General features: G+C 33.4%; 1 protein-coding gene across 3 annotated transcripts in view; it reads right to left on the bottom strand.

Moving 5' to 3' along the window:
- Positions 1-25,160, bottom strand: part of Noc3 (Nucleolar complex protein 3) — a 396,047-nt gene that overhangs the window by 261,738 nt on the left and 109,149 nt on the right. For all 3 annotated transcript variants that reach the window (XM_089595796.1, XM_089595797.1, XM_089595798.1), the window contains exons 3-4: positions 4,182-4,470; positions 3,783-4,114 (exon numbers count right to left, since the gene is read on the bottom strand). In XM_089595796.1, the coding sequence (XP_089451922.1) occupies positions 3,783-4,114; positions 4,182-4,470 (621 nt within the window). The remainder of the gene's footprint in view (positions 1-3,782; positions 4,115-4,181; positions 4,471-25,160) is intronic.

Raw genomic sequence — 25,160 nt, 5'->3', positions numbered from 1 at the left:
AAAAACTGTTTACAGATGATTTTATTTAAATTTATTTTTCAAAGAAAAAAATCATACTCACCGTATGGACAAGCTTTTTATCTGTTAAACTCTTGAAAATCGTATTCAGCCATAGAGTCCTTTATCTTTCTTTTAAATTTACACAATAGTACATACATTTTTGAATACTCAGATCGAAAAAGAAGACATTAGAAAAAATCAATATAATCCTACGAAATAAGACTTCTATGATTTCGAAGAGAACTTCGAAACTAACAGATAGGACTTAACGGGCTTTATAAAATACAGAAATTTTCTAAGAAGATAAATTAATAGTTATAGATGAATATTTATGTCAAACACTTTCTCTTCCGAAAAAAAAATATTCGGTGCATGACCTTTGCAGAAACTATTAAATTATCATTCATTTGATTTTATTTTTCCATTTGTTGAAATTAAATTGAAACATTGGCTTGAATAAAAAAACAGCTCTTAAAATTATTAATACAGATTGGAGATGGGAAAATAAAAACATTACAATTCTAAAAAACTTGAAAACAAAGAGTATTTGTGTAAAAATGTTAGAACTACATTCTTTATTAATTAACAGCGTTATACGTATAGTTCATCATGATTATATTCGTTTCTCAACACATTTTTGAATCAAATAAGTAGACATTTCAAAACGTATTACAGTGTAGAATATGCAAAACACAAAGAAGCTAAGAAATTTGACAATGACGTTAATATTAATTTTCCAATCGAACCACTAAAGTCTATTTCCAAAGGCCTCCCACTTGGTGAAATTTATTTGAAAATCAGCGCAATAGTTGAGTTCATGTATAAGCTTGGATTTATGAGATAGTCTGTGCATAATACAAGGTTGAATTAACTAAATGGTTCAAGTAGAATGTTATTGCTAAAATAATAATGTAAAAAATAACTGGATATTCCACAATATCCATATGTCAAATGTAAAAAATGACAGACATTCTTAACAGCTTGGTTTCAGTTAAATGAAATTGATGATTTTGAAAAGTTGTTCAAGTACTTGATTCTTTCAGAAATACTTTATACTTAATAATAAACTCAAAGTTTAAGAAAAAAAAGTAAATAAAAAAAACAATGCCAGAAAAAAGTATATTAACAGGCACATTGAAAATAGGACACCTTAATAATCATGAACAATTTATTTTAAAAGTTATTAAATAAAAAGCATGGAGATTACATTATCATTCGAAGATTTAAGAACACATAACGACATTAAGTGTTAAATTTTTTAAAGAAACTGCCAAAGCTACGGGTTCCTTCAGTCAATACTAATAAATGAAATTTCTGATGAAGCTAAAACAATTATGCCTTTTTTGAATTCTAACAATATTTCGGGAGGTTGTTGATTTTAGAAAACATTTATGAAGATAAACTATAACATAAATATAAAGAATATTTGACAAAGTATGTAAATTGTTATTAGGATTATTGTACTCTTCTGCATATAAATAAAATTTAAGGATGAGAAGGTAAATCATGCAAGTCTCTTTGTTTACCAATGCCAACTATACTTATAGTGAATATAATTTTTCAACTATTATGAACAAGGGAAATAGTTAATTTTATAGATATTATTAGATCTCAAAAAATCTATTTATGTAAGACACTAATTTATTATCTCAGTTTTAGAGTTAAAAGTATTTGGTTAATGGTTTGGCCAAGGATTTCATCCATGTTGGTTTTAATATGTATGACGAGACAAAGAATTTTTCGTCTACTTTTAGACTTAAGCAATATTGAAAGTGTGTTTTTAGAATTTCAAACTGAAAAAGAAAATTGAGAGAAGTTAATTTTGTAATTTGTTATGAGGCTTCTATGATTTTAAATAAAACCTAAAAGTGATAAGATCATAGACATCATCGTATACAAAACTTAATCTCAATATTAAGAGACTCGAAAGAAAAATTAAAATAAAAAAAATAATAAAAAAAAAAAAATCTGGATAAATAATAATGCTAAACATCACTAAAAATTATTTTATTAAAAATAAATCACGTAACCAAATTATAAAAATATAATTAAAAAAACTAATACTCATTTTGATTCCTCAACATTAAACATGACATACGGTCCACCGTAGTTGAGCGTTGTTAAATAAGTTTTTAATTTAAATAAGTTACAATATTAGTTTATGTAAGTCTTATTCTTTCATTTTAAATTTTTAAGCTTCATATGTGTAGTTTTTAAATTTTAACTAGGTATATGCACAGGTTTCTATAAAAACCTTTTGAAGAGTTACGGATTAAAAACTCACATTTAAAATGCACTACAACACATCTGCTTCACTAAATAAACAAAAAATAGTGATTTAAATTGTTTTTCTTTATAACTATTATTATAGGACTAAGTATAAATTTACTTTTATAGCCAGCGATGCAATAATAAATTTTAGCACAATGTTGTACAGCGCTGTTGTAATTGTAGCTTTTTTAAGATAACTGCAGTTTAGTTCCATTGTACCCCATTCTTTGCTAAAATAACCTGTTTTAAATAGCATTGTTTATTGTTTATTTCAGTGATCTTATAGCAGCCTAACATCGTATTTGCTATCGGTGAAGGACGTCCATCGTCCATCACAGTTATCGGGGGAAAGCTAGAGAGCGGGAGGAGAGAGCGAATATACGGTAGCACTGGCAACTATTTTGTACAGACGAGTATACCTGTATACATGCATCTAAGTCTGTTTTTTATTTTATTGCAAAAAGAAAATTTATGATAATAATTGTTTTTTGGTATTGCGTCATGCAAGAAAAAATTGGACGAATTTAAATAACAATTTTCTTATAGAATACATCTTTATGTGACTCCTCCATAAGGTTACGTATATAATTAAAGTTTTTCCAACTTTTAATATTTAAAAAATAGTGTTGTGAAACAGTCTTAAATTGTACATGTGACTTTTGAACATCATTACGAACATCCTGTTGAAGATCCTAAAGAAAACGCTATCTGTGATGAACGTCCTGAAGGCAACGTCTTATCATAAAAACTACTGATTCCCTTCCTTCAGATTCAAAATGTATTAAACTTATGGCACTGCACTATGCAAGCTTCTCAACAGTAAACTAGGACGTCTGGAAAGTAATAAAAATCGAAAACGTCAAAGAGTAAATATTAACTGACTACCAGCAGCAAATACAATGTTACTCCTGACCTCAAATTATTACGTAAAACTCATGAGATTATGTAGAAGTTTAATTTTGTTGTTAAAGTAACAGAGGAAAAGTAACTTCCCATACAGCCATTCGCCTAAACTATATTGTATACATCATTATATACGTACCTTTATCCAAACTAAGAGTGTACGCTACTTTTTTTATTTCTGCTAACATTAGAAAGTATAGAAATTTTTAAAGTTTGAAAAAAAGAGAAAAAATATCCAAGGAAACGAAAGAAATTTTTGTTGGGGGTCCTTTCGAGTAACTAAAAAGTTTTGTATATGACCATACTTCTAATAAAATTTTTTTTTAACTCAAGACCGATTTTAAATTCACTGGTAGCTGATTTAATCACAAAAACGGCTGTAGACAACAGTGAGGTGTAAATCAAGGTATTTTTCTTTGATTTTCTCATCAAAGGCCACCATCAAATCTCATAACTAAGGCCAGTTGGCTGACTTAACAAAAAGTAGCACTAATATTTTTAATAGATAAAAAAAATTACTTATAGTTCATAGACCAACAGAATCCATCAGTACAAATATCATTTATTACAAATAAACACATAATTTTTAATAGTATAATATCCATTACCGTAAGAGACACATCACCACGTTTGTCACGGTCACAAATTGCAATAAAATTTTTGTGTATGATTTTTCTGATTTCTTCAAAATCACACTCCAAAAAAGGTATTAAATATTTGGCTATATTTGATGAAAAATTGAAATCAGGTCTTGAACTCAATAAGTTTAACAAACAACAGACAGCGAATGCACCTAGATTGAGGTAGGAACCACTTAACTGTACTTCACATGCTTTTTTTTTCAAGGCATTCGCTATTTTTTCAAGCTTTTTTAAATATTGCTTGTAATATCGAAGTAGGGCTGCTTCATACTGGTGTAGGCTAAGAGTTTTATTTCTGACTGTAAATATAAAAAGGCTTTCAGATTGGATACATTTTATTTATAATTTTATTACATAACAACTTACGTTTTGTATCAGTTTCTGAGCTCAATTTAATGTAAAAAGATGGCAAAATATCTTTAAAAACTTCTAATAAAGAGCCTGCTGCTAATTTTCGAATTGTAATAAGCGTTTCTGGACTTTCATCCATTAACTTCAATAGAATTGATAAATTACTTATGTTGTTGTATGGATCTGCAATGACTTCAGTACAAAGCGAGCCTATGTTGTATCGAAAAGTAATAAGCTTTTTTTCTCGAGACACCAAGAGATGAATAGTTTTGATGGATTCCGGAAATAATTTATCATCCGATATCTGAAAGTATATTATGGTTATAAAAAAAACAGTTTAAACAATACTTGATGAAAAAAAAAAAACACAGAATTATAAAATATTACATGCACTACGCGCATTTTATTTTCTATCAAAATTTTGTTACACGTTAAACCAAATAACATGTAGTTCATGAAACAGAAATCTTTAAAAACAACTGACTAAAAATATTGTAGTATAATAAATGTGCAAAAGGAAAAAAAGGTGAGGAACCAATTTCTACTAAAACGAATCCTTGGGAACTGTAATAAGATATAAAAAAATAAACACTAAACTTGGAACTGACTATTTGAGAATTTATTTTCACAGTTTCATTTAAAAAACCACCGTAGACAACTACAAATATGTATTTTAATCTAACTTAGTACTATTAATATGAACATCAACCTCTCTCGTGATGAGTTTGATAATGAAGGTAAATTTTAAAAAAAGATTACAGATTATTATTAGTAGAATAACATTGCAGTATCTGTTGCTAAAAGTTTAGAGATATGTTAGCTTACGGTACAGCTGAGGTAATCTTTAGTGACAAAACATACATAAAATGACAGAGAAAATTAAATTCTATCATTTTTTAAAATTCTTTTTTGACTGTTGATGTGCAGGCTGCATGATGAAATTAAAGTGCATTAAACAAAAAAAAAAGTAGATTTATTGATCCGATTAGAACAATCACTTGTGGAGACGATTTTATGAAGTCTGAAAAACACTGAAACTCCGGAACAGGAATGCTTCTGAGGATCTGGTAATACGAGTTTACATGTTATTCACCAATACTCGGTGGTGTTTTTTCAGCATTACCTAATCAAAGAAACGAAAAAAAGGCATACGAAGCCAAGTCAGGGCTGCAAGGAAGCTGGAGTAGCAATGAAACTAACGTAGTTGGTGACGATAAAGTCCGTGTAGGTCAATTCAACCATACTGTGACGCAATCGAAAAAAACATTTTGTACGAAGACACATTTTGGCACTGTTTGGAGTGAAATGACACCAGGTACGTTTGAAAGGGCCGATCATTTACCCAATTTTGGTTGATCCAAGCATTCTAAGTGCACTGAGCTCTAATTTTTCACACTATAATAAAGTTTTTCGTGCTGGCCCCAAATGTAAAGTCCCACTCAGATGGCATAGTCATCCATCTTGTTGAGTAATGTCTAAAGAGCTTCAGGAATGGTCTTGAGCATAGTCCAGCCATTATTGCAATAAGAGGTTGAATGATATATTTTCAAAATCAGTTTTATGTTTAAGACTGTTCAGATGTAATTGCGTTAAAGCATTCGATGATTTTCTCAAAATGCAAAGAAAGCCACAAAACTTTTAATAATAACTATTTAAAGTATCAGAAAACAGATAGGAAGCCCTTAAAAGTCTAAACACCGTTCCAAAAGACCCATAAATAAATTTTTTTTTTACATTCTGGATACTTATCCTGTCAAAAAAGCCTCAGGAAAAAATGTCGAAATTTTTTTTTGGAATAAGAATTCTCGACCTCTACAGTTTTCTGCTGAGAGGCTACCTTGCTAACCAGTAGACTATTGTTACTTTTTTCAAAAAAGTGTAAATATTGAAATTTTTTTACAATTTTTAATACCAAATTGATAAACAATTATTTCAGAACGAGGTAAATAAGTAAACATTATTTCAATGAAAGAGGTGATGTTTTTCGGGCAAGGTATTTGACAACATTCTCAGGAAACGCACAACATAATGGTAGGACTATGTTTAAACCATGTACAGAAATATAAGTATTCGTACAAAAAAAAAGTTTTCACTATAAACATGTTAACTTTTTCAGCACCAATATTGATGGTTACCATGCATGTAGGCACGAAGTTTTAACGTATAGACATGATCTTTCTCACTTTATGCACTGCAATTTGCAGTACACGCGACTTAAGACTTTATGCCTACGAGCATAGAGTACCTTGCCTCTCAGTGTTCAACAAGCTGGCCATGATTCACTGTGCAACATGTTTTTTCGTGCATATACATTAAAGTAGAAGATTGTTTAATGTTTATTAAAATCTTTTAAAACGTACCACAAAACTTTTTAGCCACTTCTGTGTTGTGACAATCGTTTTTTTTTTTATCTTTGCCTAATTTTATAATTTTAAAAAGAGACTTTTTTATAGATAAAAGTGTGAAGATAATATAATCGTTATACTTTACAAATTCTTTTGCTAGAATTTTTTTTCCCAAACTCAATTGTAACGAGAAAAAGTAAAATCAAAACTTAAAGCCTTCACTATTGGTCAAGTTAGAACGAGATTTCGTAGATAGCAAAGTAGTTATTTTTAATACTTATTCGTAAAAGAAGTCAGACAGTCGGAAAATACCTTAGAATAATTTGTTGTAAGCGTAAAAATATGAGTGCGATGAAATGAGATAAACAACTTAGTTATATACAGTATTCATTCTTAGTAAGAGTGAATAATTCGACGTATAATTTAATGTACGGCGTGTGATTATCATTTTCTGTACTACCTAGTAAAATGATAAGGGAGTTTTTTGTTTTGATCCTAATGCAGAAAGTAAGTAATAAAATTATTTCTTTACTTATGAGGGTAAAAAAAATGGAAAAATTATATTTCGATTTTGCTAAGTAAATTATTTAATTTTTAAAACATATTTAACTACACTTACTTCGTTAAAATTGTTACGGGGTGCAACCGAGGCGGAATAACGAAGCGAAAACTTCGACCTTGACCGGGCCTGTGTTGCCCAGACACCCTCCACGACATTTCCTGTAAAATGTATGTATGCGGGTATCACCTTTCGAGACGCCGCCAGGACTAGGTATCGGGCTACAAGTGTCATCGCTTCTCGCGACTTCAACACAACGCAAGAGAAAGCGGGACACACTGAAAAATAGCACTCACGAGTAGTATTTTAAAACAAAAGGTATATTCAATAATATATATAAAATAAATACAAAAGATACTCGCAGGTGTAGGTGTGTGTGTGTGTGGGTGTGAGTGTGTGGTCGCATGTCGAGCGCAATAGCTCGACGTGCTTGCGGCGCAAAATCGCGACACGGGCAGACCTACGCGGGCTACTCGGGAGCTGCTGCCCTTTATAATAAAAAATAACCTGTTGATAGGTACTTACAGGTACTACGAAGAAACGCTAGCACTTTCGGTCGTCTAGGGGTTGTCAAAGGGCGATGAAATCAAGTCAGCCGGCGTCTCTGCTGAAGAAGTCTGATGATTGCTCTGGGTCGCTCTTCGCCTCTTCAACCTGGTGTCGCTCAGTAACTAGATGTCTCCTGTGGCGGTTCACCCTCCCTGGTGGGATCCGCTCTCGCAGCCAGATTGGAAGCCAATACCAGCAATAAGCACTGCACTGAGATGTCGTGTTCAGGCAATACCTAGAGACAACGAATTCAACAAAAGAAACGCTTTTCGTGTAACCAAAACAGTCACTTTACGAAAGGTCTCTCACGCGCGCTGGCAGGCCCAAGCTAATCTGAGCTCTCCTCGTTTTTCCCTCATTCTCCTTCTTTCCCTCCTGCCCTGGCCTGCATATGCCCTGTACCCCTTTTTTTCCTCCTTTTCCCTCTTTTCCTACCTGACTTAGCCTACCTATGAGGCCTAAATGTGGGGCACCGTTATAGAATAACTGATGGTAATATAACTCTCTACGATAAGACTTGTAATCGTAAACTTGATTTGTATATTAAGACACTGTCAAGAAAAGTGTTTCATTTAGAAATTAAAGGCATTATTGTATGTAATACATCACATAGCTATCCTAACCCTGCAAAGTAGTCATAAGAGTGTACCTGAAAATGGTTAGTAACAAACAGTTACTTGAAATTACTATTTTCATGTCTAAAACTGAATTTCAATAAATCTACGACAAATGCTGCAACAAACGAAAGAGAAAATTGTAAAAGCTGTCTTCTTTATCTTTTGTCATAAAAACACCGGTTCCAACGCCTACAGCGATGACAGCAATAAGAATATAAGCTAAAATATCAGTTTTTATGCTTATAAAATACAAATCTTTCAATTAGTGTAATATACAAGTCTACTGTTTATTAAATTCTAACGACAGTATTATAGATCTGAAAAGAAATCATGCAACAAACATTATCAAGAAAACAGAAGTTAGTTGATATAAGTTTTAATACAGTAAAAAATTCTTTAATAATATTTAAGGATTAGTAGTCAGCCATATTTTAAACTTTAAAAATATAGTAATTGCGTGACTTGTCAACAAATTTTATTTTAAGATGAAGTCAGTAAAAAAGCATAATTTTCTGAAGAACTATTCATATGGGTTTTTTACACAAACTAACAAACTTTGACCAAAGAAGCAATACCACCCTTGGACTTATTATTTTAAATATTAATAGTCTAACTCATTTGCTATCCCAAATGATTTACAAGAACCTAACACTGTTTTTCAACAGTTGTTTTAAAGTTAGTTACTAATTCCCTACATACTCAATTACACATTCAAACTGTAACTATTTTTTCTCATTTATTTTACGTCTCTGAAAATCGCTCAACTATCCACTAATACTTTGTTTCCGTTTATTTCGAAAAATCTAAATACACGAGAAACTTGTACTTAAAATACATAAAAAATTTCTTAGGGGATACTCGAAGACTAAAATAGTAAAATTCAAGAATTTTTTTACTTTTGATGGTACCTTCTAATATTAAACTTTTTGTACGCTTACAGTTGTCTAATCTGCTATTGCTTCATGAACAGATAAACAGAGTAATATTAAACCGCAAAACATTCTGCTAGAGCAAATTAAAGACGTATTATATAAACATAGAACTAAACAAATTTCTGATTACTACTAAATCGATAAAAATACGTGCACATCGATAAAGAACCATTTGAATTTCAATTTTCAGTACTACACTGAACGTAGAAAAAATATTTATAGACACAAAATGGTCTAGAAAAAAAAAATTAACATCATATTTTATATATTTATATATATTTCTTATAACATTATCTGCTACTAATAAGACAGATTCGTACAAAAAATAAAATAAAACACAATAAGTTTCACAAAAAGGTAGATGCTCAGCACCATTTTTCTTATCTTGTGGCATATCATTATCCTTTAATAATATAGTATAATGTATTGTAATCAAATTCATAGGACCACTTTATACACCTTCTTGGTTCACTTTCTAGCCTCTTATCTTTTTTTCAGCCTTATATTTTTACTTTAAATAATGCTATGCTTTTTACTAATGCTACAGATAAGTTAATTTCCTTTTTAAACCTGTTCTTCAACATTCTTTCTGCTATACTCCATGCATTAACTTATTTTGACTGTTATTTTTTTCAATTCTAATTCCTTTTTTATCCTAGTTTTCTTTCAATTACTACAACTTTGGTTTTTGTATCGCTTATAATCATTCTTTTATTTTTAAGTTTAAAAGAAAATATTTTTAACATATATTTTAGTTCTTCTTCTTTATCTGAGATGAAAACAGTGTCACCTACGTAGGATTGACTCCATATTTTCTCATTGCCTACTCTGCATCCTCCAATTTGTACCTTCATCATGTTTTATTCTAAGTCTTTCCAGCACACTTTAAATAGCGTCAGACTTATGCAGCAGCTTTGTCTTACTCCTTTCTCCGTTCACGATTCCTCTGATTTTTGTTCTCCCACTTTGACAACATTTCTCGTATCTTCTACTCGTATACACCCATGATCATATTTATTATGGTTACTCTCATTTTTATATGTTGTAATTTTCTCAGTATTATATCTTTATTAAATCAGTCAAATGTCTCTTAAATGTGTATAAACCACACAAAAATTCTTCCTTTTGGTTAACACAATTATTCTTTTACTACGTATTATAAAGTGTATACAGTATTTATCACCGATATCTACGATTTCTCACATTTTTTCATTAGCTGCTATACAATCGTTTTCACTTTTTTTTGCATATATTTCAACACATTATTTCACATTTTCATTCCCTGGCTAATTCCTTAATTTTAATTTTTCGATCTGCTTTTTTAAATTCTTTCTTGATAATCTTTTCTTAATTCTGTGTATATATTACAAGCAGCCCCCCGTCTCAGCTTCGCCCGAGACTTACTAAATGGAACACCGTAGTGTGTTGACATGTAATGTGAAACGTTTTTAGCGAGAAATTTTACATTTATTCCTGACACTACTCAGAATAAAAATCTTTTTATTAAAAACATATTTGTTCGCAATCGATACAGCTTATTTGGTCAAATAATAAACTGTAAAAATTAAAAAAAATATATAATTATGCTGAAAAGTACCGTGCGTTCCTTATGCCGTAAAATAATCGCTGACCATAGTGAGCGGTTGATTTGCAGTTTCTTCCGTATAATTTACGAAAAGGGCATTTTTTTTGAGCTGTTAAAATTTTAAACTCCCAAAAAATATAAATTAAAAAAAATTTTTTTTCTCTAATCTCACAACTTTATTACCAGAGCAACAAAGTCCTGGAGCTTAATTTCTACATTTTTTATTGTCACAAAAATACAAATATATTTTCTACTTATTTAAAAATCTAAATTTAAATCTTTAAAGATTTAAGAGATTACTGAAAGGGTAAAATGAAAAGCTGATCTCTCACGTAATCGATTCTTTATTTGTCGAATTTGACGCTGCTGTTCCAATCTCGATAAATTGTCTGCGTCAGTTTCTTGACGCCTAAAATTGTATTCATAAGATACATTTAAAGTTTTTCTTACAATTTACTCTCTTGCGATTTTTGGCATGCTTAAGACTTTTGTGACCCCTTAAGGCTGTTTTCTGTCAACTTTGTTGAGTTCTAATATATTTGTTGGCAAGGTAGTTTGACGTCTGATGGCCCTAAAAAAGACCGGTGAGCTTCTTAAGTAAACTCTTTCTTGACTGAAGTTAACAGCAATTGTGACTGCCTGGATAACTCAGGGTTTGAAACTTTGAAGCTAGTTGTAGAGATCTTTCCCAACGTCTCCTGGTATAACGTCGAAGACGTTGGTGTCTAAAGCACCTTTTTTTGCAGATTTAGTTGTTTTGGTGATCTAAGATGGGGAGATTGGTTCTTGATGCTTGCCCGTTAAGACTGTCCCGTTGGCTCAAGTTTTTTTCCCTCCATAGCTGTTAGGTTCGCCCAGCGCAGACCTTGGAGAGGATTGGTGATTCCTGGTTGAATGCTTAGTGTCGAAAGGGTAATATAGGGTCGTCGGTCACCGGGATTCCAAGCCTTCCGACGAACAACTCTGCTCGTGACGTCTGCCAGTGAATGACTGACTTGGTTTAATAGTGGCCGGCTTTACGTAGTCTCTTAGTTGACGAATCGTTTCCAGAAATAGTAGTAAAAATGTATTTGCTGGCAAAGTAGTTTAAACTTAGGTGGCCCTTTAAAGAACCGATGAAATTGAAGGTCAAGTAATGAATGTAAATACTTATGTTGGCCCTGAAAAAGGCCAGTGGTGAAATTTCTGTTATTCCTTCTTATTATTCTTGATGATGTAGAGCCAGCTGTTGGTAGCTTGACTCTTAGCCTCGAAGTCTGTGTACAGAGACCGTACATGAGGGAGATACGCCGCTGACCAAAATATATCTCATCTTCAGGTCGTTCCACGGATAACCAGCCGCTCATCGTTAATCGGGAAAGTAGACCTGGGGAATACCTTCTCTGTAGGTATGCCGTTGGAACGACCACTAAGAAGTTGGCCATTGTGGCTGCCCGTACTCTTTAGGGCTGTCTTCCCTGGCTTACATTTGTAGTAAAAAATTCTCTGACGGCACCAGGCTAATTTGTGGTACGGCCACATAACTCTGAAGTGTCGGAGACACGTTTCCTGGTATTCCACCGAAGACGTCATCGGTTAGAATACATTTTTTATTAGAGGCACTCGTTAATCCTGGAGGTTCAGGGTGAAAGTAGCCCTAGATCACTTGTCCATTGGAGAAGAGCAAGAGCGTCATCGGTAACCGGGATACCCAGCTGCACGACTATCATCTACACTCTCGATGCAGTTTGATGAACTGCCAGAAATCAATGGTAGCAATACCCGCTACGCTTCAGCCTATTATAACCACTCTTATTTAATTATGTTGCAGGTAGCTTCAATTTTATCTCGACGCTATCTAGCAGATCCTACTAAACTAAAGTGAAAAGCTGGCGTATTTTTGCAAAACTTTGAGCTTATTTATTGCTATTGTTATTAAATTTTTCAAGATAAAAATCATACTATAACCATCTAGGAAGTGTCAAAAATCGGTACATAAGATTTCAGCAAAATCGGTTCAGTAGTTTTCGCAGTTAGTGATTACAACGGTTTTAGCGACTTTGCTTTATATATTAGTAAGATACACATAAATAAGCACTCGTGATTCCCTTACTTAATTTCGCTACCACGATTTCAACCTTATCTGTGCCTTCCGGCTTTTTGTAAAGCGTCTTCTCCTACTCTCTATTCTAATTTTTTTATTCATTATGTCCTTCCATTTTCTGAAGTTATTTATAGACTTCCAAGCTTCTCTTTTCGCCGTTGGTTCCCTTATATTTTTCTCTTGCGTTTTTTAAAATCTTTTTTTTCCCTTGCACTAGTTTTTATACACTCTTCTGTTGTTAATAATAGAGCGTTTTTCTATGTTTTTTTTTCTTCATAGTATTTAATTTTTCTCAACAACGTATTCTTATACATTTAGTCATAATTACTTCCGGAGTTATAATAAATTTAGTAACAATTTAAGGGGGTTTTAAGAGGGAGGATGAGAGGTCGTAGGTGGTTCAATTGATGGATTCGAACCCACTGAATCCAGCGGTATCTTTATTTACCCCTCAAACCGTGGGGAATTTTGAGTTATTTGCTCTCTAAGTTCGCACATTATACACTGTGGCACCTCAGGCTAGCGCGCCAACAACACATCCTCGCCACCAGTAGAAAACTAGAGCCCTTTTAGCTTGGGGGTTCAAAAAGCCCTTGCCTTCCTTCTACTCTCGGCCAAGCCACCGCAGCTGAGGCATCAGCAAACGGCGTTATCGGACCTCTCTCACCTTCGTGCAGCCCATTGAGATGCATATGATATTCGCTGGCTCGCGCCGCGCTGAGAAGTTTCCCTGTGAGTGACTCTGCAAGTACAATTTACACTTTTTGTAAAAAAATAATAGAACTGGATGCCAAGTTCATACTCTAGGAGTAAAACACGACACGCGTGTTCACACACTGAAGCGCTATCTTGTACGCCGACAAAATATCTTTCTCACCGGACCTTTACGGCTTTTCAGGCACTCGACACCGTTATCCTCAGGGCATCACAGTGGGCAGCGAATTCACTATCACGCTTTTTACCCACCGATACACATCTGAAAAAGTAGCCAAAAACTAGTAAGTACCCAGCCACGTTCTCGCAGAGAGGCTCGAGAACCTGCACATCATTCCAACATCATGCCATCCAGCAGACGAAATTTACCCGAAATTTCATGCAGGACATGCACTTTTTATCACACGAACGCCTGGCAACCTTTTATCGCTTCCTCTCGGTGAAATCGAAAAGCCACAAGAAGAAAAGATGGCGGTCGCTGCATGGTATGTCCTGCCACCATTTTAGCCCCCTTAGCAAAACTCATACCCTTTAGCAAAGAATATATGATGGCATGTATTATTAAATAAAAAAAAAACAATTGATGATAGAATAATTTTCTAGTAAATGTGAAAAATCATGTCTGTATGTATATATTAGAATTTTTAGTTTAAGTACATTTACTTTTAATAATTTTTTCTCAAACAATATAATTTACTATCGAATTATCTTTTTCAATTTAAAGAAATATACTTTTTTGTTTACTTAATAAGGCTACGTAAGTTGGTCGTATATCTCTTCAATTTCTGTCAACAATTTCTAAGGTTTTTTTAAGAATAATTGAGGCATAATACAAAATAATCAATGATCTTTTCGCAAATTTTGATGTCATTTTTCAATTCTAAATATACGCTTTTTCTATTGTTTGAAGTCTAAAAGTTCTACGACTAGTTATAATTTTTGGAAGCAATACTCATGCTATACCAGCCCAAGCTATTGACAAATTTTTTTCAACCTTCACGAATAAAACTTAAACTTAAATGACTTACTGTTTTATGTGAACAAGTTTTTCTTGAATTTCCAGAACCATAAATAAAAGAAATTTCATCACTTTTTTTCGACAATTTTATAAAATATTTTTTACAATATTATATCAATTTATGTACAATAAGTCGAATATTTCTTTACTTAACGATGATTTTCTAACAATAAGATTTTATATATCTTTAATTCGTTTTAGTATAGGTAGATTAAAACATTTACATAATTCATCTTCTGTCTCTAAAATTAAATTAAGACAACTTGATTATCAGAGCGCAATTGTCTTGACTATCAACAAAATCTAACGAATTTTTTTTTGTATTTATTTTTTAATTTATTACCTTAAATATTTTCGGTGATTAAAAACTACGTAAAATATCTGAATTTATTGGGAAACCTGAAAGTAATTCCTTCTTTTGAGAATCACGATCGATTTAACCCAGTGCGGTTGCAGCAGCTTTAAACGTCTGGTTTTTTTTTTTTTTTTTTTTTTTTTTTTTTTTTTTTTTTTTTTTTCCAACGGAGTGGATAAGGTAAAACGCCTAATACTTGGACAAAACTGAAATTCAGACCGATACTTGGACAGTGGAGAATCAGTCATTGTAGCAATTAAAAAAGAGATATTTAAAAAAACGTAATGTATTAGTATTGCTATGATTATTATTAATAATATACTTTTTAATAAATTTCAGCAAAATTTAATACAAGCGAATGATTCTAAATTTCACCGTAGGCACCATAAGAGTGTGATAATTTTTCTCCGTTTTCTATGATTTTGATAATAGGTAATGCTTGTTAAAATTAATTCAATGCATTTGTATGCATGATGTATGGTATTATTTTACAACTTTTACATTAATTAACAATGTTTCTAATGTAATCGTGGACAAAAAAAATTTTTATAATGTAAAATTAGCGTCTAAGTACACCTCACGATTTCGTAGTAGTTGGACAGACGAGCTCTTGTCCAACTTTAGGTCATAGGCACAAAAACGTCGTAGCCAGTACATGGACATGCAATCAAAGTTGTTTACCTTTTAATGTAGTTAATTTTTTACGCGAATTTTTTAAACAAAAGTGTATAAAAGTGAAGTACTTTGTAGAAAAAAACACTGTACTAATCAGTTTTATTGTTAAGAGGTGCACGGCTTTAAGAAAATTGTTTTTTCAACATTTTGAAAAGTTAACCTCCAATTCACTGTAAATACAGATAAAGTATGGGTTTTGAAAAGAGGAAAAATGTTTTTAAAAAAATATAAAAGAATGAAAAAGAACAAAAGTGGAGGTCATACAACAAAAACAAAAAAGAACAGTAAGAAAAATTATAATCTTATGAAAAATAAATCTTAATAACACAACTAAAAAAACCAGTAAAATTGGTTTTACACTATCTCACTGATAAAACAATTGAAAAAACTGAGTGAGAACCGAGGTGAGAACTTAATTGAGTTGGATAATTCGTTTGCGATTGAAGAGATGCAGTTCCTACAAAAGAAAATTCAAATCAAGAAGGATAAGTGCGATTCCTCACAATTAAAAATGTTGAAAATCATTATTTTTCACCTTCGTTAAACTTTTTTCGTTATAAGGTATTTATCTAAATACATACTTTAGTTTTAATAAGTACTTGCGCCTTATCATGATTTATACAACTGTAAAATCGTTTAAGTTAGTATTGTCCAAGTACTGCAGCATTGTCCAACTTTTGGTTTTCAAGGTTGTCCAACTACTACGACAGTCGAGAATGATTGTCCAACTACTCCGATAAGTTGACATGTTTTAAAATGTACGATAACTATTATTCAAGAGCTTTTTTTAAACATTTTTTGTGTGTTATATAACCCTAAAACATCCTAATTACAAGTTAATATTAAAAAAATATGGAAGTATTGCAGATTAACTTCGGAATATGAGCGTTAAAATTAGTTTCGAAAAATCTGTCCAAGTAATGGGCGTTTTACCTTAGTTGTTGCTCCATTTATTCAATTCAGAAAACGTTAAAAAAATAACTGTTAATAATACTTTAAAGATATTTAAATAAATCTACCTACTAATATATTTTTTTATAATTTCTGTTTTTTCCTAGATTTTCAGATTGTTATTGGAAATGTACCATAACTTCGGAATATGACCGTTAAAATTAGTTTCAAAAAATCTGTCCAAGTATTGGGCGTTTTACCTTAGTTGTTGCTCCATTTATTCAATTTAGAATACGTTAAAAAAATAACTGTTAATAATACTTTAAAGATATTTTAATAAATCTACCTACTAATATATTTTTTTGTAATTTCTGTTTTTTCCTAGATTTTCAGATTGTTATTGGAAATGTACCATTCGGAAAAGTTTATTTACTTTAATGATTTTAAAAATTAATAATGTTTGTTTAACAACATCTAAGTTAAGACCATTTAACAACATTTGAGTTAGTAGCGTTTGATAGTTTTGTTTTATTAAAATCTTAAAAAAATTTTATTTTTACAGAAATGTTCAAATACATCCATGGTAAATTAAATTCAGATTAAATAAAATCTTCAAAACGATATGCTAGGGAAAAAATAAGATTATCTTTATGTATGGTCCTGGTAGTTCAGGAAAAACATTTCTATACAAGACCTTAATGTTTCTTTATTTCTCTTGTTAAATAAATTGTATCGATGGCATAGGCTTGTATCGCCTCAATTTTATTCCATAAAGAAATGACCAGTCATAGAACTTTTCGTGTACCATTGAATTTGAATAATGTTGACAGTTTATTTTTCTCATCGAAATCGTAAAGAAAAAAATTGAAAGGAGATTTAATAATTTGAGATGAAGCTTGAATGATTCCAAAATAAGCATTAGAAACAATCGATAAAACTTTGCGTGAGTTATGTCATAAATTGTATGAAAAGGAAAATCTTTTGCCAACATGCCTCGCAAAAATAAAATTCTCAAACATCTTTTAACTCCTGCCAACAAATTAATGTTATACTTAAAGGAAAAAAAGTCGATATATATGTAGATCTTCCTATATTACATAGTGACTTTGGAGGATCATTTTGCACAACCACCCTCTACCCCATTACAGCTCTTTTTATCCCCCCCCGTCAGCCCACCTAAGCCACTCCTCTAAATAAGGTAGAACTCCAACAGTTTTCATGTTTTCTTGAATTGGGTTTAATTTTTAATAAGCTCCCCTACCCCTTTAACTTCCTTAGTCCTACGTATACTATTTATAGTTATAAGAAATGACATATTATACGTATAATGTTTATAGTTATAATTATAAGATATTATTATTATTATTATTATTATTACTATTATTATTTTCTTATTATTAGAATTATTACTGTCATCCTACTAATATGTTACGTCGGCGCAACGTACTATTCGAGCCTAAGCTTTCGCTTAATAGCTCGGGACTCACACTGGGCGCGTAGGTGGGACGCGGGGTTAAAGGGGTAGTTCAACTTAACGATGCGATACTCGAAAGGGGCTACGACTACTTTCAAGCGACTAAGACCGACTGCTGTGCAATATTCCGATGCACTTGCTCGCGACTCGCTTTTACCAGGAGCAGTGTATATCTCGTTCGCGATCTAAAAACTGTTAGCACCGTCACGAGTAAGGGTATCGTACGTGGAAGAGGCATGTTAACTCGCGATCTGACTTTGACACCCTAATATCGTGGTGAGTATTTGCTTTAATCCGATCGGTCCTTGTTATTCTGATGGTATTACTACCGCGGGGAGCAATGGTATACGCGCGGCTAATTTAATATTCCCGGTGACCGACGGGTACCAATACTATAGCGAGTAATGGCGTTCGCGAAAAACCCTTTTATTTTCCCGGTGATCCACGGGTACCAATACTAGATGAGTAATGGCGTTCGCGCAAAAAAACACTTTATATTTCCCGGTGATCTACGGGTACCAATAGTAGACGAGTAATGGCGTTCGCGCTAAAAAGAAACACTTGATAGGAAGAAAGAAACTTTAGAAATTTAGTAACTTGCCACTTACTTTTATTTAAAAGGGAAAACTTGGTACAGGCGTTGAACCAGTGTAGACAGAAACCGCGCTCGAAGATCAAGTGGCAGTAGAGGCGGACTTTGGTTACCAGTTGATCGTTCGAGGGTGACAACAAATTTCGACTGTGTCCTCGCTTCGAAGTAGACTAGGTTGTAGCAGAGACGGACTCTTACTACTCAATCCACTTTGAAGGGCTATCGTCGAGCCGAGTCGAGTCGAGTCGAACTCCGAACTACAAACTGCGAACTGATTTTCCTCTGGGCCTACGGGCCTTTTTATTGCGAGAAGCGGACCTCTGTCACGCGCTAGCTCGAAAAACGCAGGAAAACTTGCAGGGGTAAAATTTTGAAGAAAAGACAATAGCCGAAAATCTAATTGGCTAGAACTGCTCTAGTTTAGCCACTCAGAAATTGGCACATCCCACATCCGGCTTGTTCTCCTCTGTGCGTCAAGAGAAGGGAAGGTGATTCACTTACTCATGCCCTTCCTTTCTCTTTTACATCAAAAGTTACAAGATTTTATCATAACTTAATAGTAACATTAAGATGTGGTATTATCATTATTAACAAATAGTAACCATTGTTCACCCATTCAATCGAACCCAATGCAAAAAGAGCGGTGAAAATCACTTAATATTCAGGTTTGATTAATTAAATGTTCAGTACTTCGTGGTATTACTAATAGTTTTAGTAGTAGCTAATTTTAGATATTAATAACTATAATAATTGCTAGATTTTCCACTGTACACATGAGCATTGATTGGAGTAATAAATAATCATGAATGATTAATTAACAACAGCAGTTTCTTTGGTTAAAACACGTACATCTATAGAAACAGTAGTGGAGAGCTCGTCGCGAACTCGTATTGTTAACTTACTTAGATTTACCGATAGTTTCCATTCATTGTTAGTTGTAAATGTATTTCAAAATGTTAGTAGCATTTGGTCAACTATGATTTTCTCTGCTTGTTGTAGGAGAGACAGTCGGCTCGGGGTGCCCTGGGGAATCGAAAATTTCGTTACCCGTATTGGGGCAAGAGTGCGGACTTTCTCTCTCGACATCGCTGTTTCAGGAAAAGGCGGAAGTGCCTTTACTTTCCCGTTTTCCTTTACATTTGAAACAGTGACAGTTTTTAATAAGATTACAATTTGGGCTATTGCACTATGTTTATGAAATTGTTAACGCGATTCAAAAGGGTTGTACAGTAAACCATGAGCCTGCGAACATGAATGGTAAAAATCGGATAATTCTTTGAAAGCCAATAAGATTGCTTTCGTAGGTTTATGTAATATTGTTGGTGGCTAATGGTGTACAGGTATAATGGTGTGGCGTGTACAGGTTGTGTTAGCCATATGTAATAATTCTAGCATTTGCTAATATTCTCGCTTAGTCTATGGGTCTTAACTCTTAGTTATTCTAGTTTTTAACATTAAACTCGATCTATATATACTAATATCTAATAGTAAACCTCATCACAGCTGTTCTCCGTTAACTTTTTGCATCTGTTAGTTCTGTTAAGTTATTTTATTATTTTATGCTTTGAAAAGTATTTCATTTGCTTTATTTTCCAGTCAGCATGGGCCAGCGTGCATGTATGTGAGTCATGCATGGTCGTAGTACCTTAGCTACGAGCAATCTTGTAGGTGATTCACCTCTTTGCAGATGCACATTGGCCCCGCGTTTAGTGTTATAAAATCGGCATGGAAAGTTTTAAAGAAAGGGGGAAAAAAAATTAATGTGGATACACCGATGTTACACTACTAAAACTGTAATAGTAGTTAATAATATGTACAGCTGTCTTAGAATAGCTTTTTCTATGAGTTTATAACTTTTTTATTGTAAATAAGATGATAGCAGACCTGGATTTTTAAATTAATGCTATAAAATTAAGAAACGTTATTTTGTATTAAATTGTGTCATTAGTAGCATGCGAACTGAACAATGCAGAGGCAAATCCCGCAGCACAAGTCAGTGACGGAATATCTTTACCAACTCACAGTGAGAACGGTGTGTAATTTTTCTGTAACAATGGAAACATAATTCTACAATATAATTATATTAATCTCAAACAATACAGCTCAAAAAGTACTAGATGAAGTTGATGTAGGTCAGCGTTTTATACCAGAGAATAAGGTAATTTTATTGTTACGACATTTATAATAAATTCAATATTGGCATTTTATGCCAAGACTTTCAAGAAACATCAGTCACAGTCAAGTTGACTATGACTAACGTATTAAGAATGTATATATGGTCAAAGTATTAAAAGAATAAATTAAATCGAAATATTGTGTACGTAAAATACACAAATTTTGTGAAGAGAACCCTATAGATTTCTACAGGACTGTGACATTTATCTGTCTTTTGACAAAAACGTAACTTTTAACAACAACATAATATTTTTTTTGTCGATTTACAATTTTAAACAAATAATACGATTTTTGCTGTTTTACGTATGTAAAAATTGTTTAAAGTACGTATATTTTGTTTGTGAGTACAATTTTGTTCATTGATTGTACTGATTTACATAACTGCACACCACAATCTGTACAACCCAGTGAAGGTACAGTTACTTTAGTCAGGTGCTTTTTATAGTCTGACGGATTCGGTAAAAAAATTTGATAAAATATTTGTATTGTCATTGAATGGAATTTCTAAAACTTGTAACTACATCTGCATCATAGGATGACCTTGAAGTATGTTTTTTAGTTGGTCTAATTAAATTTTAAATGAAATTTTTTGAGAATCCCTTTTTTGCGAACCAAATATTCCGAAATAAAATCTGCCAATTTGTATTATATTGTTACGTAGGATTCTAAAGGTTCGGGGTGCTTAATAACAACGCGACAATTAAACTCAATCAATCACTTTATTGCTATATTCCTTGAGGGAAGGCGCTTTGCGGTCCCGAGTTACTTATTGCGACTATCCTTCTTCTAGTCCCGACGTTCAAGAGCCCTGTGGCCACTGCTGCGGGCCTTTTTATGCTCTTTCTTCCCCTACTTGTGCTCCTTCCTAATACTAATAGCTGAGGCCCATCCCACGTAGTATGTTCCCTACTGTACGTGACACGTCCGAGGCCGCTTCGTTTTCGTCCTCGACAACGTTCTTTTCTGTACCACCTATGGAATGATTGTTTAATTAGTGTCTGTATCATGTTGTTCGTATTGTAATGTATACTAATCATATAAGAAAAATTAATTAGGTGTTCCTATGAACATCCTCATTTCTTTTTTTTTTACAGGCTTTGATTAGTTTTTCGCAAGTTTATAATTGTGTTATTACACATATTGTTCGTGTTTGCGCTCTTCCCTCTTACATAATAAATTCATAAATATGCCCTTGTGGGTCTTACTTTCATTGATGATTATTCAATTACCATTTATTGCTTATTATCTAATTTAATATTTACTTATTTACTTACATATTTTTTTTTTTTTAGTTGTTTCATACATATTTATTTTTATCATTATGATTATTATTTTCCTTCTTTCGGTTTTATTTTACTCACAACTTTGGTTTTGTATGTTCATTTTCTTTTTTTTTTTGTTTCCTTTTTTGTTATATACTATATTCATTACATTTCACGCAGCGTCTTCAACACAACATGACAAAAATCTTTTTTTATTTTTTCTATTTTATTATCATCATCATTACATACGTATTCTTTTTTTTGTATTCATCCATTTAACGCATCATTGAACCAAAAGGTATATCAACCGTTCTTATTTACGTATCTCCTTACTATTTTCTTTGTCTATTTATTTACTTACATTTTTTTTATCTATATATTATTTTTTTTTTTTTACTAGACATCGTCAATGCTTAGGGATTAAGGCTCTACCTTTAACTTAGCTCAAGTTTGTTTGTTTCTTATGGTAACTATTTGTTACTGCCCATCAGTTGATCTTCTTGTCACCGCTCACCCCGTACTTGGATAAGTATTGGCTGTAGTGCCATAGAATTCCCCGGATTTTCATTTCTTGCGACGTTGTTTCTGGTTCTTCTTCCTGCAAAAATTCTAGATAAGTTTAGTATAAGTGGGGCCCCTCATTTTAAAATCCCGACCGATCCTGCAGCCGCCCCAAGCGCTATTTCAGCTGCTAACCATGCATATTCCTTCCAGTTAAAAAATTCCTCTTTTGTCTGTACTAATTCATGTATACGTTGTACTATGTCTATCAGTTTGGTACCGGTCGTCAACCTATCCTCCGGTCCATGTTCTTGCTTACCAAGCTCCTGTAACCCATTCCTCTCTACTACCATCTTTATTTGTTCCAATATCTTATCTACTTTAACCCCTTTTATTTTCTGCGCTATCTCTTTCAGATTCAAATTTGAGCTCTTAAACTTAATTATCTGGTTCTCGCCCTCCTCCTGACTCGGGTCCAATCTCGTCTGCGATGTTTGGGCTGTGCAATCTTTCGCTAGGTCTATTACTCCTGCCTTCATTACTTTAAATGTTTTGTGCTTGGTGTGATCGCATTGTACGTGTATCTTTTTCTCTTCCGTGGTGCTGAACGCATGTTGATTATTTGCGTGAAGACGTGTCCAATATGTGCCCTTTTATTTTGCTAGTACTATCGGGCACTCTTCCGGTTTCTTTACAGTTTCTTCTAGTATCAGCCGTATCTCACAAGGGTGGTCTTCCTCCACTTCCTGTGTCGGCTCCATTCGTGTACACACACTTACCTTTTTCAACTTCTTGCATTACTCCACTGTCTCCCGCGCTACTGGTGCAAATCTTTTTTTGCTCGTGCTACCCGCAATGTACTCATATGTCGGTTGGAGATAAGCGACGACGTTCGTCATATTTAATCCCTCCTGTTCTACCGGTAACGGTGATATTCTGAGAAGGTCTAGACTCTCTCTTATTACCAGCAGTATTTCGATATAATAGATAATTTTTCTATCAAGCGCTATCGTTGCTATCTTTGATATTTCTGCTATTTCTTCCCCCGTCGTATTTTTTTCTCCCGGAAATCTAAGGTCCGGTCTAAATTGTTCTGCTAATATTTCTGCTTCTGTTATCACATCTAGCGCTGCTTCTGGCAGGTGTGACACGCCTCAACTCGCTAAATAAATGATATCCGTCGCTGTCGCAAATTTAGTTACGAGTTCTTTGGTCAATTTTTCGAATCTTTCTACCATCCCTGATACTCTGTCGTATCCGTCGATAAGTTCCGTGAATATTTTCAATCCTTCTTCTGTTACCTTTCCTGCTTCGTCTTCAAATCTCTTTATAGCTTGGAGAACCTGCTCGTGATTACCGAACGTTGAAATCCTCATTTGTTCTTTTAAGTACCTTGTAGTGTCAGTCGTGTGCGTCGGGTTTGACTTCACTAGCTCCTGTATTTTCTCCTTATCTGCCTCTGCTACTCGTCCCTGGAGTGTCTGTACCGTTTTGATCTGGTTATCATCGACTTTTTGGCCTACTACTGCCCTGTACGCCGTTTCCATTTTTTTGTAAGGCTCCTGGGACTCTTCTAGTAGCCCGTTCTACCTGCTCTTCACATTCATCCCTCTTCCTTATAGTTACCCTACATTTCCATTTCATTTGTCGACTTGCTTGTAGAAATGCCTTTGTCTGTTGGGCCATTTGATTCCAATCTACATACCATATTATCTTTCATGTCGACGCGACTGATTAAATTGGGCCCAGATTCTCTACTAGTCCCCCGGATTTCTTTCGATTTGCTCTATCTTCCCCGGCTGTCCTCCTACTAGTGTGGTTTCACCCCTAAAATATAAAATAGTTATCCTTTTTTCCCGTTCTCACTCCCATTTATTGTAAGCTCCTAGGTCCCTAGGTTACCCTTGATTAAGGAAAGTGAGAACAACTACGAGAGAGAGAGAAAAAATTCTACCTTCCTTCTTATTTTATTTTTATTTTGTTTTGACGTTCTGTGTGAATACAAATGCCCATGCCATACAATTCATTACACATATTTTCTTAATAATCATTAAATGCAATTTAGTATTAGGACTTGACTGGTTATTACGGTAAGTAGTAAGTGTGGCTCCATCTTTACATTCAGGGTATATCGTTGCATATAATATTAATGTTATACTCATGAACATCTATATTTGTTACACCATGTATGTATATGCTATAAACATAAGGTACATAATAGTCTTATTCCTTAGAAGTTTCTTTTTTCGCTCAAAATTCTGTTATCTTTCCCACGTCGCGTGTTAGGTACATGCGTGTCTGTATGTTTACAGCGGCGTTGTTTTCGCCGATTCTCGCGACATTTATGTATGTGTTCGTTTATTGTACCTTTGGAAGGTACCGCGTTGTATTACAGTTTGTCCCTATTTGGGTTGGGATGAGCTTGGAGGAGTAAATGATTTTATGATCGCGCCTTACCGTAGTGAGCAGTATGTCACGTCGGGACCAATACTTCACTGATTTCCCCTAACTTATACATTGTCTCCTTTCGTCCCTTTCTTTTATTACTGTATGTATATATATACCTTATCTATTCCTTTTCTCATGTGACAGAATTCAAGGAGGGAATGTCAAAGGGATTCTGTTGGGTTTTCCTTTTCTCATTGCTGCTCTCCCGTCAGTGTACTC

Source organism: Copidosoma floridanum, unplaced genomic scaffold (genome assembly GCF_036245765.1).
Source record: "Copidosoma floridanum isolate Cflo_tuat_1 unplaced genomic scaffold, Cflo_Japanese_pri ptg000028l, whole genome shotgun sequence".
Taxonomy (NCBI): domain Eukaryota; kingdom Metazoa; phylum Arthropoda; class Insecta; order Hymenoptera; family Encyrtidae; genus Copidosoma; species Copidosoma floridanum.
Note: the sequence above shows the minus strand (reverse complement) of the source record. Positions and strands in the feature narration are given on the sequence as shown.